This window comes from Corvus kubaryi, unplaced genomic scaffold (assembly GCF_017639235.1).
Source record: "Corvus kubaryi isolate FWS band 111438036 unplaced genomic scaffold, C.kubaryi_AGA036_p1.0 138, whole genome shotgun sequence".
Classification (NCBI taxonomy): domain Eukaryota; kingdom Metazoa; phylum Chordata; class Aves; order Passeriformes; family Corvidae; genus Corvus; species Corvus kubaryi.
Window position 1 is genome coordinate 4,573,972 of NW_024580672.1, and position 14,137 is coordinate 4,588,108.

Sequence of the window (14,137 nt, forward strand, 5' to 3'; positions counted from 1 at the left end):
GCAAAGGCCAGGCAGGAGGGGGAGATACTTATTAACCAGAGGAAGCAGAATGAGCCAGTGAAGCAAACACAGTCAGTAATTTCCCTGGTTCCCCACAGCAGTTACTTCAGACAGCAGGACTAAAGTCACAGTAGTTTACCAGCGAAAGCTGCATCTCTTCCTTTCTAATGCAGGCAAAAGCACAAAAGTTTGCTGAGCTTTGCAGATGAAGCTTGCAGCTGTAGGTTACTGTAGAGGGAAACTACAAAAACTAAGCAATATTAGTTCCTACAAACAGTTCTCTTTCTGCAACACAGCCCTATGCTATTCCATACATAACAGGGGCAGGGCAGGTCAGAGGCATCTCAAAAACAAGTAAACATATTTAACCAAGCCTCAGTTGAACACCTCTTTTCTGCAACACAGGCTACAGCACCTGTACAAAATGAATGTTACAAAATATCACAAGAGCTGACTTTTACTTCCCCATGAGTGCAAACATGGGGGCTTCCAGAAACACCAGCAACAGGCATGCTTTGCTGAGAACAGAGCCCACCCAACTGCGTGTGCTCATTAGGCACTGAGGGACGGAACACCCACGCAGCGCAGAACAGCAATATTTGGAAACAGTTAAGTGCAGAGGGCTAGGTAGGGGGAATGTAAAAAGCAAAACACTGCCTACCTACCACTGCTTTGTTGACCCTGGCAGCCCTAATTCTAGACACTAAACACAGGACTCTCTTCTTCCTTGGCCCTCAGCAACCTTTATAGCAGAAAATCAAGGAAAGTGCCATCCATAACAAAGGCAGAAATAGAAAGTTACATCCATCAGAGCAAACCTTCAGTTTTGCAAGAAAAAAACTTTCCTGGAAAAGTGGCTAAAGCCACAGCAATATACAACAGGTGAATAAAATCTCATCCTTATCAGGGTTCTAAGCTAAGCTTGTCATGCTCAGCCTCATCTAGGGCTTCCACATCCCCCCTTTTCTATAGGTCCAGAAACTCCACTTAAGCTCAGGCCTGGGTCTTTAGCATTTACTTGAGCTATACGTGTTTCATGCCCTATCTCCAGCCTTGAAACCCTTCAAGTCTATATTGCAGGTGGCCTTATCTCAAATTCCCTTTCTGTCTCTCTCTTATAGCTTGTCGCTGTAGGATCATGGTGTTACTTTTACCAACTCAATTTGTTCCTGTATAGATTTGAGTATTCAGTACGTTCCTCCATGAGTTCAGCTGCTTCTTAGCTCGTCTTTCCTGAGACTACCGGCGAATCCTGTTATCAGCACCTAGCCCTGCCTGCCCTGTGGGGCTGTGCTGTGCTGCTGAGGGCTCCGGCAGCACTGAGACTGCCCACAGCCCCCAGCTGGTTCTCCTCCCTGGAGCAGCCTTACTGCTGCTGCCCAGCACTCCCCTAGCTCCTTACTCCTGCTCCCCAGCATTCTCCTTTCAGTGATTTAAAACGGATTATAAGTAGGAGTAAACTGGCGGGGCTTAAGTGCATTTAAGTCTAAGGCTTCCCTCTTCCAGAGTCGTGTGGGCACTCTCGGGTTCCCAGCCCCCCTCCTGCCTTCGCACCATAGGCAGCCGTTCGGCACTGCGTGTTGCCTTGATGCAGGCGCTGACACTGCGGGGGCCCTTCCCCATCCCCTCACTACGGGAGTGTCCCTGTCCCGAAGCCCGCCCGCGCCACCACCGAGCCCCGAGGCGGCGTGGCACGGGCACTGCGGCAGCGGTACGGGGACGGCAGCGGCGCGCGCGCACGCACGCACGTACGTACGCACGCACGTACGCAGGCACGCAGCCGTTGGCGCGTGCGCGCGCGCGGCACGTGTCGGCGTGGGCATCATGGCGGAGCGGCGCGCGGTGCCCAGCGACCTGTTCCCCCTCGTGCTCGCGTTCCTGCGCGAGAGCGGCTGCCAGGGCGCCGCGCGCGCCTTCGCCAGGGAGGCGGCGGCGGTGAGCGGGGAGCGGGACGGGGCGGGGACGGGACGGGGCTGATTGACCGATTGACTGACTGACCCTGGCTGACGCGGCCTCTTTCGCTTTAGAAGGAGCAGGACCCCAACTCGGCCTCCCTCCTGGACATCTTCACCTACTGGCTGCGGTAAGTCCCCTCCGCCGCGGGTGCCCCTCCGCCCGTTCCGCGCCGCGCAGGGCCCCGCTCAGGCTCTCTGCCCGCAGGTCTCCCGCGGCCCAGAAGAGAAAGCTGGTCCCGAACGGTGGCCAGGCGAAGAGGAAGCCGTCCGCCAGCAGCAGTGACAGCTCCAGCGAGGAGGATGAGAAACCCCCCGCTAAGAAGCCAGGTTGGTTTGTGAGCGGCCCTGGTGCAGACCGGGGTTGTGTTTGGCATTGGCTTCTCACGTGCATTTAGAGCTCAACTTCAGCAGCTCTTTTGAGGTCTTGCAGCAGCTCAGGGACTAGGTTTGTATTGATTGATCTGGGTTTTTGCAGGTCTTTCGCCCATCACTTGTAAGTTATGTTCATTCTAGCTAAGGGTAATCTCTTTATCTTGTTATAATTCAGGCACAGCAGAGTGTGTCCCATACAAGGTTTTAGCCATTCCAGAGAAACGCCAGGCATCCGTACTCACCTGCTGCTTGTGTGAGGTTGCCACACTTTTTTCTCTCAAGCTCCTGTACTGTGCTCTCATAAAATACATCCCTCCACTGCACTTTGCTATGTGGTGAGCTGTATTTTTCCCTTTTATCTGAAATTGTTCTTATATCTTTCCTTAATCACTGTACACAAGACTGTGTGTGTGTCTAGCAGTAGATTTGTGGGAGGGAAGGAATAAATGGGGAGAGGGAGAGACACAGAAAGAAAATAAGTCTTCAAGTTGAGCCATCCTAAAGCTGAATTTGAACTTAAATCTGATTTTTATTTGATAAGGACAGTTGTAAATATAACATGAGACAAAATTAATTCTTTTGCTCCACATTATTAAAAAGCAATCAGTAACTTGGAGGTGGATTTGGCTAAAATACATGTAGGTGCTTGGAACCTTAACATGGTATTGCAGGGGTTCTCTTTGCAAGCACTGGTCTGTACTTGTTCAGCAGGTTTCTTTAAGCTGGAAGGTGTGCAGAGGCAGCTAATACTGTCTCAGTTTGGGGGGGTGTTCTTTCTTTGTGGGCTGTCCCTTTTGGTGATAAACATCTGCTCTTAAATTTGTGAGTGACAAAGATAGAGTCTAGAATTGGTTTTATCTTTCTGCTTACCCATTTTGGAGCAGTCTGCCACACAGTGCTCAAGAAACAAAGTCAGTGTTTTGAACTTCAGTCGTGGTTTAATGACCTTAATATATAATTTTGCCCTGATACCCAGTAGTGCAGGATATAGGTACATGAAAATTGAGAATTAACTTGTCATTAATGTATGCTGTCCCTTATTTGCAGCTAAAGCACCAGCTGTGCCCAAAGCAAAAGCAGTTCCTGCAGCCAAGATGGCAGAGAGCAGCAGTGAGGACTCCAGTGATGATTCAGACTCAGAGGAGGAGAAGAAGCCAGCAAAGGTTGGCTTTTCTTTCCAGCCTCTTTAATGCACGTTTGACAGTGACAAATAATAGCAAATTTGACCAACAGAATTGTGTGTGAAATTGGGCTCACTTGTCCTGAACTATGAAGTGCCCTGGCTGCTGCAGATACAATGCAAAAAGACATTTCTGTAGTGCCATTTGGACTGGTCCCCGTAAAAATAAATCTGTCCAGCACCTACTTTGTTTCATATCCAAATCTGTTCCTTGCTTTTATTCTAAGACTGCCGGGGCTTACTTCCTTTGCAAAGAAAGATTTAGTTACAGTTGCTACTGTAAGTTGGATCTTTATATATATGTGTGTTTATGTAAAAAGAGAATCTTCTCTTTCCTTTTTATTGCTGCAGTCATGGTCTTGAAGTGCAGGGGAGGAAGAATGATGACAGGGGAGGAAGAGTGATAACATTGTATACTAGAGGAGACCAGCTAGAGTTGCCCAGTCAGTATTTTCAGTCTTCAAGGTAGTGTGATTGTAGAAGGAAGAGAACAGTGCTGGCCTCAGAGCTGCCCCATTTTGAGGAGGCAGAACTGAAGACCGATGTGTAAAGGAGGGTTCCAATGCATTTCTGGGAGGTTTTCTAGAGCAAAACTCTTATCCTAGGATTTTCAGACTCTGACCACTAAGCAGAGTAGTGTTTTCAAATCAAAATGGTAACCTCTGTGAAAGACAGCTGTTTCTATACTCTGTGTACGTGTCCATCTTACTAGCCTTGTTACCTTTTCACAACTATGAGAGTTAATCAATTTTTCCTCCTGTTGTTTAGAAAGGTGCAAAACCTGTGGTGAAGCCAGCTGGAACCAAAATCCAGCCTCAGAAGAAAGCAGAGAGTTCCAGCTCTGACTCAAGCAGCTCAGATGAAGGAGCACCAAAGAAGCAACCACCAAAACCAGCAACACCTAAGTCAGGTACCGCTTACTGCGTATCATGAGCGAAGTGCAAAATCAAAAAAGCAGGGGAGGGGTGCCAGGGACTGTACCTACCTGCAAAGACATGTGTATTAACATAGTCTGAAAATCTGCTTTCACTGCCATTTGCACTCCAGTCCAGTCTCTTCTGACATAGAGGTGTAGAAGTGAGTGCAAATAAAACATCTGATTCTGAACACTGTGTTGTTTGAATAGGTAGCTGTAGTCAGCAATCTTAACTGTTTAAGTTTTGTTTTTACCATTGTCTTCCCCTCAAAAAGCAGGGAAGATCTTTACATAGCCTTTGGTTTTGGAACTTCCCCTGAGCTACAAGAGACAGTTTTCAGAAACTTTCTCTAAGGTTGCAGTAGGATAAACCCACAGTTTTGCCATACTACCTTAATCTGCCCTATAGGCTTCATGGTTCTTTTCTCTCTAAGATACTCACTGCTCAATGTAATTATCTGTCGTCTACCTTAGCATGTTTTGCAATGTCCCTTTTTAATTCTCTCAAAAGGAAGTAAATCTGCCCAGGCTGCTGTCAAAGCTGTCAATGGAAAAGCAGAAAGCAGTAGCAGCAGCAGTGAAGATTCGGATGAGGAAAAGGCTGCACCAAAAAAGGTAAATTAGATCATGAAAAGGTTCATGAACAGTGTAGAGGTATAGTAAGACTGGGTGTTACCATCTTGCAGGCACAGACTACACAGATGCTGTGCTCAACATAACTCCTATATCTCCTTCTCCTTCATACAGTGGGATTATGTGTTCCAGCATCTCTCCGTGTACTGCTTTCTTCCCTAATACCTCCTTACTACTTTCTCTGCTCCTTCCTTTACAGGAAAATATCTTGTGTCATAACCATATTGTGTCTCCATTATATAAAGTTGCTTTGGCCTGACTCTTTCATGTGTAGCTATCTGTAACTTTGAGTTTTCCACTAGTGAGTGTTTAAAAACGTTTCCTGCAACACAAAAATAATCATAGTTGGTTTTAATCACATGGCAGTTGCTAAATTTCAGTCAGTCCTCTGCCCCTTTGTCCAGAGGAGCTCATCATTAGGGGCTCATGGGGCAGAAAACAATAGCAGAGGAGCTAGAAAGACAATGACGCTCATGTGTTTCTTAAAATTTGCATTTGAGAATCTCTGTTAATCTTTTTCCCTTTGTCTTCAGAATTTGCTCTTCAGTGAGGTATGGAGCTAAACAAGGTCCACATCCAGTTGTCCCCACAAGATTTCTGCAATTTCCTTTTTTAATGTGTATTTCTTTTGATAAGGCTGTTCCGAAGAAATCACCTCTGCCAAAAGCTGCAGCTGCTCAAGCATGTCCAGGGAAAACCAAACGTGCCAAGAAAAGTTCCAGTAGTGAGGACTCATCTGACAGCTCAGATGATGAAAAGCCACCTGCAAAACAAAAGCCAAAGTCTGGTAAATAAAAAATACTAATTTGGGGTTTTTTGTGAAGTATCCAGGGCCATTCAGTTGCACTCCAGCTGATGGGCTAAATGGGCCTCTGTTCAGTATAGTATATTGTCTTTAGGATTCCAGTAGAGAGCTGGTCTGAGTAGAGGGTCAATCAGCCAAGGTCAGTCTGACTCTCTAACCAGAGGATTTGAGAAGGCAGTAAACGAAAACAATGAAAAATTGACATACATGGTTTTTTTTCTGAGAAAGCTCCTGTACTGACAAGCTCCTGTTCTTCTAAAAGTGCAGAGAAAAGTTCTGCAGAGATGGTTGAGTCAACTGAACGCGAAGAGGAGAGTTAAACACAGAGTAGAAACGGGGGTAGCAGTGGGGTGGGTATAATGGTTCAAATTTTAAGCTAGTATTGGACGGTAGCTACAGAAGGCAAATAAGTGAATAGCAGAAGTGCTTTATTCTAACTACAGCAAACATCTTGTGCTGCTGACATTATCATGCAGGCATCTGAATGCTGTGTTTCTCTTCACATAGGTCCGTACAGTGCTGTACCACCTCCTCAAGGAACACAGACAAAGAAGGGCCTTGCTAAGGCTCCTGCAAAAAAGGCTGAGAGCAGTGATTCTTCAGACAGTAGTGATGAGGCAGAGCAGGTGCCCTCAAAGGCAGAAGCAGGTATGTTGCGAGGAGGAGAGGCTGCAAGGGAAGTACTACATTGTGCCAACAAGGTTTTTGCAAGGTCTTGGCTTCCTTGAAAAAGCCATTAGTCTTTGTTCTGTGTTGCTGTTTGCTCTTCTGGAAGCTTCTGATTAATTTGAAGGGCATCCCAAACAACACTGTGTACAACTTGAGGATCTGAACTGTGGTCAGGTTGGATTTGCACATGCTGGTTTGAAAAGTCATCAGAATCTAGTTTAGTGGGAATAAGCAAAGTTCTTGTGTGGCTTTCAGTGGGCTGGCTGAGTGGTGTACTGAGAATGGAGCTTTTTCACATCTGGAAAGGTTTGGATCTTGGGACAAAGGTTTGGTGTTGATGTGGCCTATTAGTTTTAAACTTGCTTTTGCAGGCAAAGCAGTAGTAGCTAAAACAATCCCTGTCCCCCAGAAGAAAGCTGTGACTAGCAAGAAGGCTGAATCCAGTTCTGACAGTGACTCAGGTAATTCAAGAAATCAAGTTCTGATTCTTTTGTGTTAATGTTTTTACTGGCCAAGTTGCTCTGTAGTGGTGCATCTAAGAGCCTTAGCGTATGAGCTTAAAAGCTTCAGAGTCTCCCTGACTAGCAAGATGTGAAATTGAAAACCAGCAGCCTGCTATGCAGGATGGAGTGTGACCATGAGACAAGACCATTGGCAAGTGCAGAAAGGTCCCCATATTGCTGGATGGAAAGGGGAAGGGGGGGGGAATTGTGTATCAAGTTTCTCCCAGGAGTTTAATGGTTAAACTCTTCTTCAGCATCCATGTCTTGAGATTTTTGGGGTTTGTTATTCCATTGTGTTTGGAGAAGTTTCTGAAATAAAAATGTAATCATCATATGAAGTTGAAAATAGACTTAGAAGATGCCTGCCTTCTCCTAATGTGACCCTAGAAATGGGGGCGGTGTGCTTTGTCTCTCCTGTCAACCAGGTTTGAGGCCTGGTATTTCCCATGTAAGTTCCCTATGTGCTACATTTCCCTCTGAGTTCAAGATGCTCCTGTGGCATACCTCAGCATCTCTGGTGCCATGGCAGGGACTGGGTGGCAGCTGCCAGTCTGCAGACAGCTAGCCCTAGCACTAGGTTGTGTGATACTCCAGTGAGTGTCAGGAGTTCTGTGTTTTCTGGTTTTGTTGTGTAGTTTCTCTCAGAATTGTCAAGTTTTTGACTGACGTTACTAAAGTGCTCAGAAATACTGGAATAGATCAGGTTCAGTATTCCAAATTGATGTAACACAATACAAAGGTGTATTTGTACTCAAGAGTCTCCGTTTTCAAACTGCTGCTTTCTCATCTGATGCAGAAAGTAGCTAAAATGAGATACTGTGCTGCTGCCGCCTCACTTTGTATGCTTTGTCAACTTTATCTCTTAATTTTTGGTATGGTTTTTTTGATCCTTACCACATAGATTCTTTTTCAATGTTTCTTCTTCCCAAGTTTCATGATACTGGTACTTTCTCCAGTTCTTTATTCAGTACTTCTTCTCCTACATTATTCTCCAAGTATCTACTTCCTCATGCATGCATTAGTGAAGAACTTAAACTGTTGGTTTCCACTTTCTCCCAACAAAGAAGATGCATGGAAAGATAAATGCTGTCCCCGACCATTCAAGTGTTCATCGAATGCTTGCCAGTTACCTAATGGCTCAGCCTTGAGCCACAAGCCATTTTGCTTTTCACTTACCCATAAGTTACATATGTTACCACTAAAGTAACTTGCACATGAAGCCTATTAACTTGAAGAATTTTTTTTTTTAGATTCTAGCTCTGAAGATGATAAAAAGAAGGTAGGGAATAAGCTCCCAGCTAAACAACCTGTGATAAAGAATGCTTCCAAACCAGCAAAAGTGGTTGTCAAGCCTGGACAAGCAAAGAAAGACTCCAGTTCTTCCTCAGACAGCTCAGGTATTGGGGTGGGAGAGAAGGAGAATTTCTATGTGCATGTTGCTCTTGTTCAGACCTCTGTGTTTCTAGGCAGGGTCTGAGGTTGCAGTTGAACAGGAATACCCATTGCAGTGTTGTTTCAAGCAGATAATGAAGTGCACTGTGTATCAACACTAAATTTGTATGTTAGCCTTGTATTGAAGGAATGGGACTTAGTCTTGAATGCTTTTTCTTTCCATTCTAGATTCTGATAGTTCTGACAAGAAGGCAGCTCCTGTGAAGCCCTCAACTAAAGCGGCAACCCCTGCGGCAAAAAAGTCACCAGCTGCCACAAAGAAAGCACAAAGCAGCTCTGATTCAGATAGCAGCTCCAGCAGTTCTGAGGATGAGAAGAAGAAGAAAGGCCCTCCAGCTAAACCAGCTGGCAAAGTGGCTAAGCCACTGTCCAAACCTTCTACCCCAGCTCCCAAAGCAGACACATCTGACTCTGATAGCTCAAGCAGTGAAGAAGAAAAGCCAGCAGGGAAACCAGCCACCAAATCTACAGGAGCAGCAAAAGCAACTGTGGGGAAGAAGGCAGCTGCTTCTAGTAGTAGCAGCAGCTCATCAGATAGTTCCAGTGAAGAGGGTGGGAAGCCTAAAAAGACAGTGAAAGGGGTGCAGAATGGTTCTAAGGCCAAAGCAAAAGCATCTGCAGCAGCTGCTAACAACATGAAGTCTAAGCCAGCTGGTGGCAGCAGTAGTAGCAGTGAAAGCAGCTCTGAAGAAGAGACTGGAAAAGTCAATGGAGGTATTACTGACGGTCTGGGGAGTCTGTGTGTGTCAGATTGGGAAGTGGGTGTGTCAGGCAGTGTTACTGAGCTAAGCATGAGTGGAAGACTTCCTGAAACAGTACTTAGTCTAATCTCTGTGTGTTACTAGATTATGCCATCTGCTGCAGTAATAAGACAGAAGGGCTAGTTTTGAATTTGGTGGGATCCTTTTTGTCTGTATTGCATAGCTGCTGGCAGTGAAATTTGTGGTAATGTGAAGTACTTTTCTGTGTAGTTGTTGCCAGTTGCCATCTGTGCATGCACAAGATACAGTGACAGCAAAGCAGACTGCTGGAGGACCTTGTCTGTGTGGAGTGGGACACCACAGGTGATGCCCCAGTGCACAACCTCGATCTTTAACCCTCCAGGAGGAAAACAACTAGTGATGCACTAGTGATGTGTGCAAGTGCATGTGGCATGGATCCAAAATCTGGCAAATTTTGACCAGAACTCTCTCAAAAATCAAAAAATCATTAATATAGAGCTACCCTATTCCATAAAATTTTATCCATTAGAATAGGATGGGAAGATCCTTGCTGACTCAGAATTTCTGTTGGTGTCTGGTACAGCAGTCTGTTTTCTGGGTGAAGTAATGCAGACACCAGTTCTCACACCTGTGTCAACACTGGGTTTGCTTTCTGGGGAACAGAAGCCATTACTTTTCCCAACAATGCCTTTAAAGTTTTACTGCTGTGCATCTGACAGGCACAATTGGGAAGAAACAGAAGAGGGAGGATGTTCCAGAGCCAGAGACACCACACAGTAAAAAAGCAAAGATCAAAGCCAAAACACCACACACAGTTCCCAAGGTGAAACGGGTGAGTGAGGGTGGACTATAGCAACTGGCTGAAGAGGCATCCCTGCCTTCTGAACAAGTAGGCTGGTTTGGGGTTTTTCTTGGTGGTTGGGCCCACAGGATTATTTGTATTTTTACTCCTCAAGCACTTAAAACTTTGTCCGGAGAACCCTAGGGAGTGCACATAAGAACATAATATTATTCTGGCCAAAGCTGCTTGGATATACTTGCACGGGAGCAGTCCTGAGCTGCCTGATCTGAAGCAGGGAAAGAATCATGAATCTGAAAAACACTTAAAGATTGAGGTGATGTGAAGAGGGCTCCATATTTGCAGGGCAAGGAAGGAGGTTGTTGCTAAAGAAATATTGTGTGTTTGTATGTGCCTACTGTGTCTTGTTTTCTTTCTCGACAGCCGTCCTCTCCATTCCGCCGCGTAAGGGAAGAAGAGATTGAGGTGGATGCCCGTGTGGCAGATAACTCGTTTGAAGCAAAGGTAGGGCTAGGTAGTGCCAGAGTGGTAACGTTTGGTCTCTGCAAGTACATGCCTGCAGAGCTGCCTCGGTGTGCTTCTGGGGAGTGGTTTTGGTGAGAACTTTTTCCACCAGGAGGCGTATGGGAGAGCGGTATCAGCTCCAGTGTGAATGTACTGGGGTTTGCTGGGTGCAGTCAAGTGCAAAGCATTGCCTTCACTCTCTTGGGTACTGACTTGAATTTCTTTTTCTCCCCCTCCATCCCTCACAGAAAGGAGCAGCTGGTGACTGGGGTGAGAAAGCTAACAATATCCTGAAATACACTAAAGGCAAATCTTTCCGCCATGAGAAAACAAAGAAAAAACGAGGCAGCTACCGTGGGGGCACTATATCGACCCAAGTCAATTCCGTCAAGTTTGAAAGTGACTGAGAATGTTTCCTTTGGAATTCATAAACCATCTGCTCACCAGAACATCTTGGATGGGCATATGGACATTATGGATGTCAAGCCTGCCTGGAATGCTACCTCCCCTAGCCCCTTGTGGGGCAGGCAGCTCCAGTGTAGGGATGTGGGAGAATGGTTGGATGTTTCCCCCTTTTATTTCTAATTTTGTTTTAGTCTCCTAATTTGAAACCATCCTTAAGCTGGTGTTAATGGCACCACTAGGGTGACCTCCAAGACTTACATTTTCTACAGTCTTATTTTAAAAGGCTGGCAGTGATTTTTACTTCTGGTTTCCTGCCCATCTAGTAGAAGAAAGAGAAATCATTGTCCTGTATTTTAACTTCCCATTTCTTTGTCAACCAGTTTAATACCTGTGAAAAGGCAAGTATTGTTAACTTGCCTCTCACTAGTTACTATGAGAATAACAACTGATTTGAGCACTCTGGCTGTAATCCCCAACCCCACCTGACATTTCAAGTTTATCCTTGTAGTGTGTCAGGGTTCCTCTTCTGTTTTCTTTCGTGGTTTCACCTTGCAATAAATACCTACTTCTTTCTTGCACTCCTGTGGAGGCCACTAACCAGACTACTTGGAGAAGCAGTCTCTAAATATGTCGTAGTAGTTGAGTAACAGTATTGATTGCAGTTGCAAGGTGGGGGCTATTGTCAGAAAGGCCAAGGTCTATAGTATTGCTGTGGCACTCTTGATAAACACTTCCATTAGTGTAGCTGGGGAGTGGAGTTGTACAGAAACTTGCCTGCATGGGGGTTGTGAAGTTTCACTTGGTGGGAAGAAAAAAGGAGACCGAGGAGATAGAGGCCTCTTAGCAAAAGGCAGAGGTGAATAAGCAGTGTTTTTGTTTCAGAGGCTCTGGCTGCAGTGTGGCATTACTCCTTGTTCTGTCTGAACGTAAAATGTGCCAGCTTACGCTTACTGCCAGCAATGTGAGCTGCAGCTTGTTAGAGTCTAGATGAATGTATCATAAATGCCTTAAATTCTTACTTGGATCTCTTGGTCTTGGAGCTGTTTTCCATCTGTTAAATCCCTCTTGAGAAATAAATGCCACTTTCCCGTTAGCACTAAGGCAAATAAACCCTGGTGCTGTAAGGTCTGAAGTACTAACTACAAGTATATGTTCAGTATGGGGAGCCACAAACAAGTTGAGAAACTTGCAGCCTAGACTGACATTTCATGAGGAACTGACAGTATAATGGCCTACTGCTGCTGAGGAGTGGGCTTGCATTCACTCAGTTGTGTGACTGCCTCCTTACTTAGGTGCTGCTTTGCATCTGGTAGAAAATATTCCCCCAAATACTTTGCCCTCTCTTAGGTGGGTTAACTAGTTTGAGGAGCAGTGGGTTGAGCCTACAGCCAGTATGAATTGAATAGTGGTAGTGCATGTTTGGGAAATGGAGTAGTGGGCTGTGAGATACGCTTACCCCATGTGGTAAACAGCCACTGAGGTAGTGCAGGGCCTGATTTCCATGTTTCCATTCCCTCCCCAAAGGGTTCCAGTGAGAAGAGCCTTGTTACAGGAAGCTATGTTTGTGTGCAAAGCAAATTAGTGTCACTTAATTGAGGGTTGGATGAGACTTGATGAGCCACTCCCATGTACATGAGTGGCAACTTTTTCCAGTGAGCATTTTTCAGGACTTCCCTTCTGGCTTGCACAATCACTGTGGCCTGGATTCAAGGCTACAGTGCAGAAGGGCCCAGAAGACCATGATTATTACAAGAAAGTAAAGGTTAGAAGCCAAAGGAAGGTGGGAAGAGTATTTTCTGCATGGGGATTTGAACATCATCTTTCTTGTCATTTGCCCTCTTTTTTCTGTTTATCAGGATCTTACATTTGAAACTCTTTAAAATACTTTTATGCTTTGAGGTTTTTAAAAAAGTCCATAAAGTGTGAGAATTTAATGTGTCAGAAAATAAAGATTGCTGCCTTTGTAATCTGAGTGGATTTGGTAGTTAAAGATATGGAATAGTGGGTGGGAAAAGGGTACCAGTGCTTGAGCGTAACAGCACTGTCTCTACATCTGTCTACAACCCCTTCTTGTCATCTTATTACGTGATTGTGGGCATGTAACAGACCTTCAGAAGTGAAAGGTGGCCTGTGCAGCTGCCTGGTGAGTGATTACAAGAAATTTGGGTAAGATGCTAGAAGCTTTTATCAAAGCAAACAGGCTGCTCAAGTGCCTTCCCTTCAGAAGGTTGTCTTAGGTCTTCTCAAATATTGCTGCCAAATCAGCTGTATGGCAGCTGGCCATATAAGCACCAACATATTGGAAGAAGAAAGAATAGGCATAACTGAAAAACCCTGTATAGACCTACTTAAAATAACTGAATTCTGTATCCTCTTAGATTTCTTCCTCTATATGTGCAAGGAAAAGCAGCTTGCTGATAGGTAGGGCCTTGTGGAGATCTTGAGTGCTGTAATGCTCAATTTTACCCCTTGCACTATGGTTCTGTGGAAAGGGTGGGATGATGCACCAGGTGCATTGGGCTCTCGGTTGCTTTGTAACCAACACTCTTTGCCACAGCCTTCCACCTTGAATGTGATGCTGTAGAAGATGTAATACTACCTGAAGTTTCAGCAGAGGATGCGAAAAATGTCATTAGCTTCGGCGGAGATCAGCACCTGACTGAGCAAGTGCAACAACTGTTGGCATGGGAGATGTTTTGTGAGACTCAAAGTGATGTGCTTGACACTCCTGGGAAAAACTGCTCCTTTCACAAGATTTTGCAGCTGCTAGACACGCTTACCCCCTGCAGTGGCCTGGGTCACCGCAACAATTTTGCGGCTGCTAGACACGCTTACCCTGGATCTCTGCTCACCCTACATCTCTGCTCAACAGCTGTCCTGGTGTAGAGGCCTGGTTTCCCTGTGCTACAGTGGTGCAGTTACAGCTAAGGTTAGTCCTGGAAATGGACCAACAGGACATCCCCCTCTGGTGTGTGCTGGAACACTGTTCCTCACATCTCGATTCCTCTGTGCACCTTTCCCTTTTGCTGTCCTGACTACCGTGTTCCTATTGCACTCTTCTCTAAAGGGGTCGGGGCCCTGGGGGCGTCCGGGCAGGGCCCAGTAGCGGTCACGGGAGACTCTGACAGCGTTCAGACGCACTGGCCGGGCCGGAGGCACAAGCTGCAGCTGACGGGCGCTGCCCCGCTGCCTGTCGAGCTGCCGGAGCAGCAGGTTCGGCTC

The 14,137-nt window shown here is 45.8% G+C and overlaps 1 protein-coding gene across 1 annotated transcript; it reads left to right on the plus strand.

The window, feature by feature from the left end:
* Positions 1-1,787: 1,787 nt before the first annotated feature.
* On the plus strand, positions 1,788-12,887 carry NOLC1 (nucleolar and coiled-body phosphoprotein 1). The gene is made up of 14 exons (XM_042018759.1): positions 1,788-1,935; positions 2,028-2,083; positions 2,161-2,282; positions 3,375-3,490; positions 4,276-4,417; positions 4,935-5,038; positions 5,693-5,843; positions 6,369-6,509; positions 6,902-6,991; positions 8,284-8,430; positions 8,654-9,199; positions 9,927-10,039; positions 10,430-10,510; positions 10,759-12,887. The coding sequence occupies exons 1-14, from the start codon at positions 1,825-1,827 to the stop codon at positions 10,915-10,917; spliced, it is 2,079 nt and encodes a 692-aa protein (XP_041874693.1). The 5' UTR covers positions 1,788-1,824; the 3' UTR covers positions 10,918-12,887.
* Positions 12,888-14,137: the final 1,250 nt, after the last annotated feature.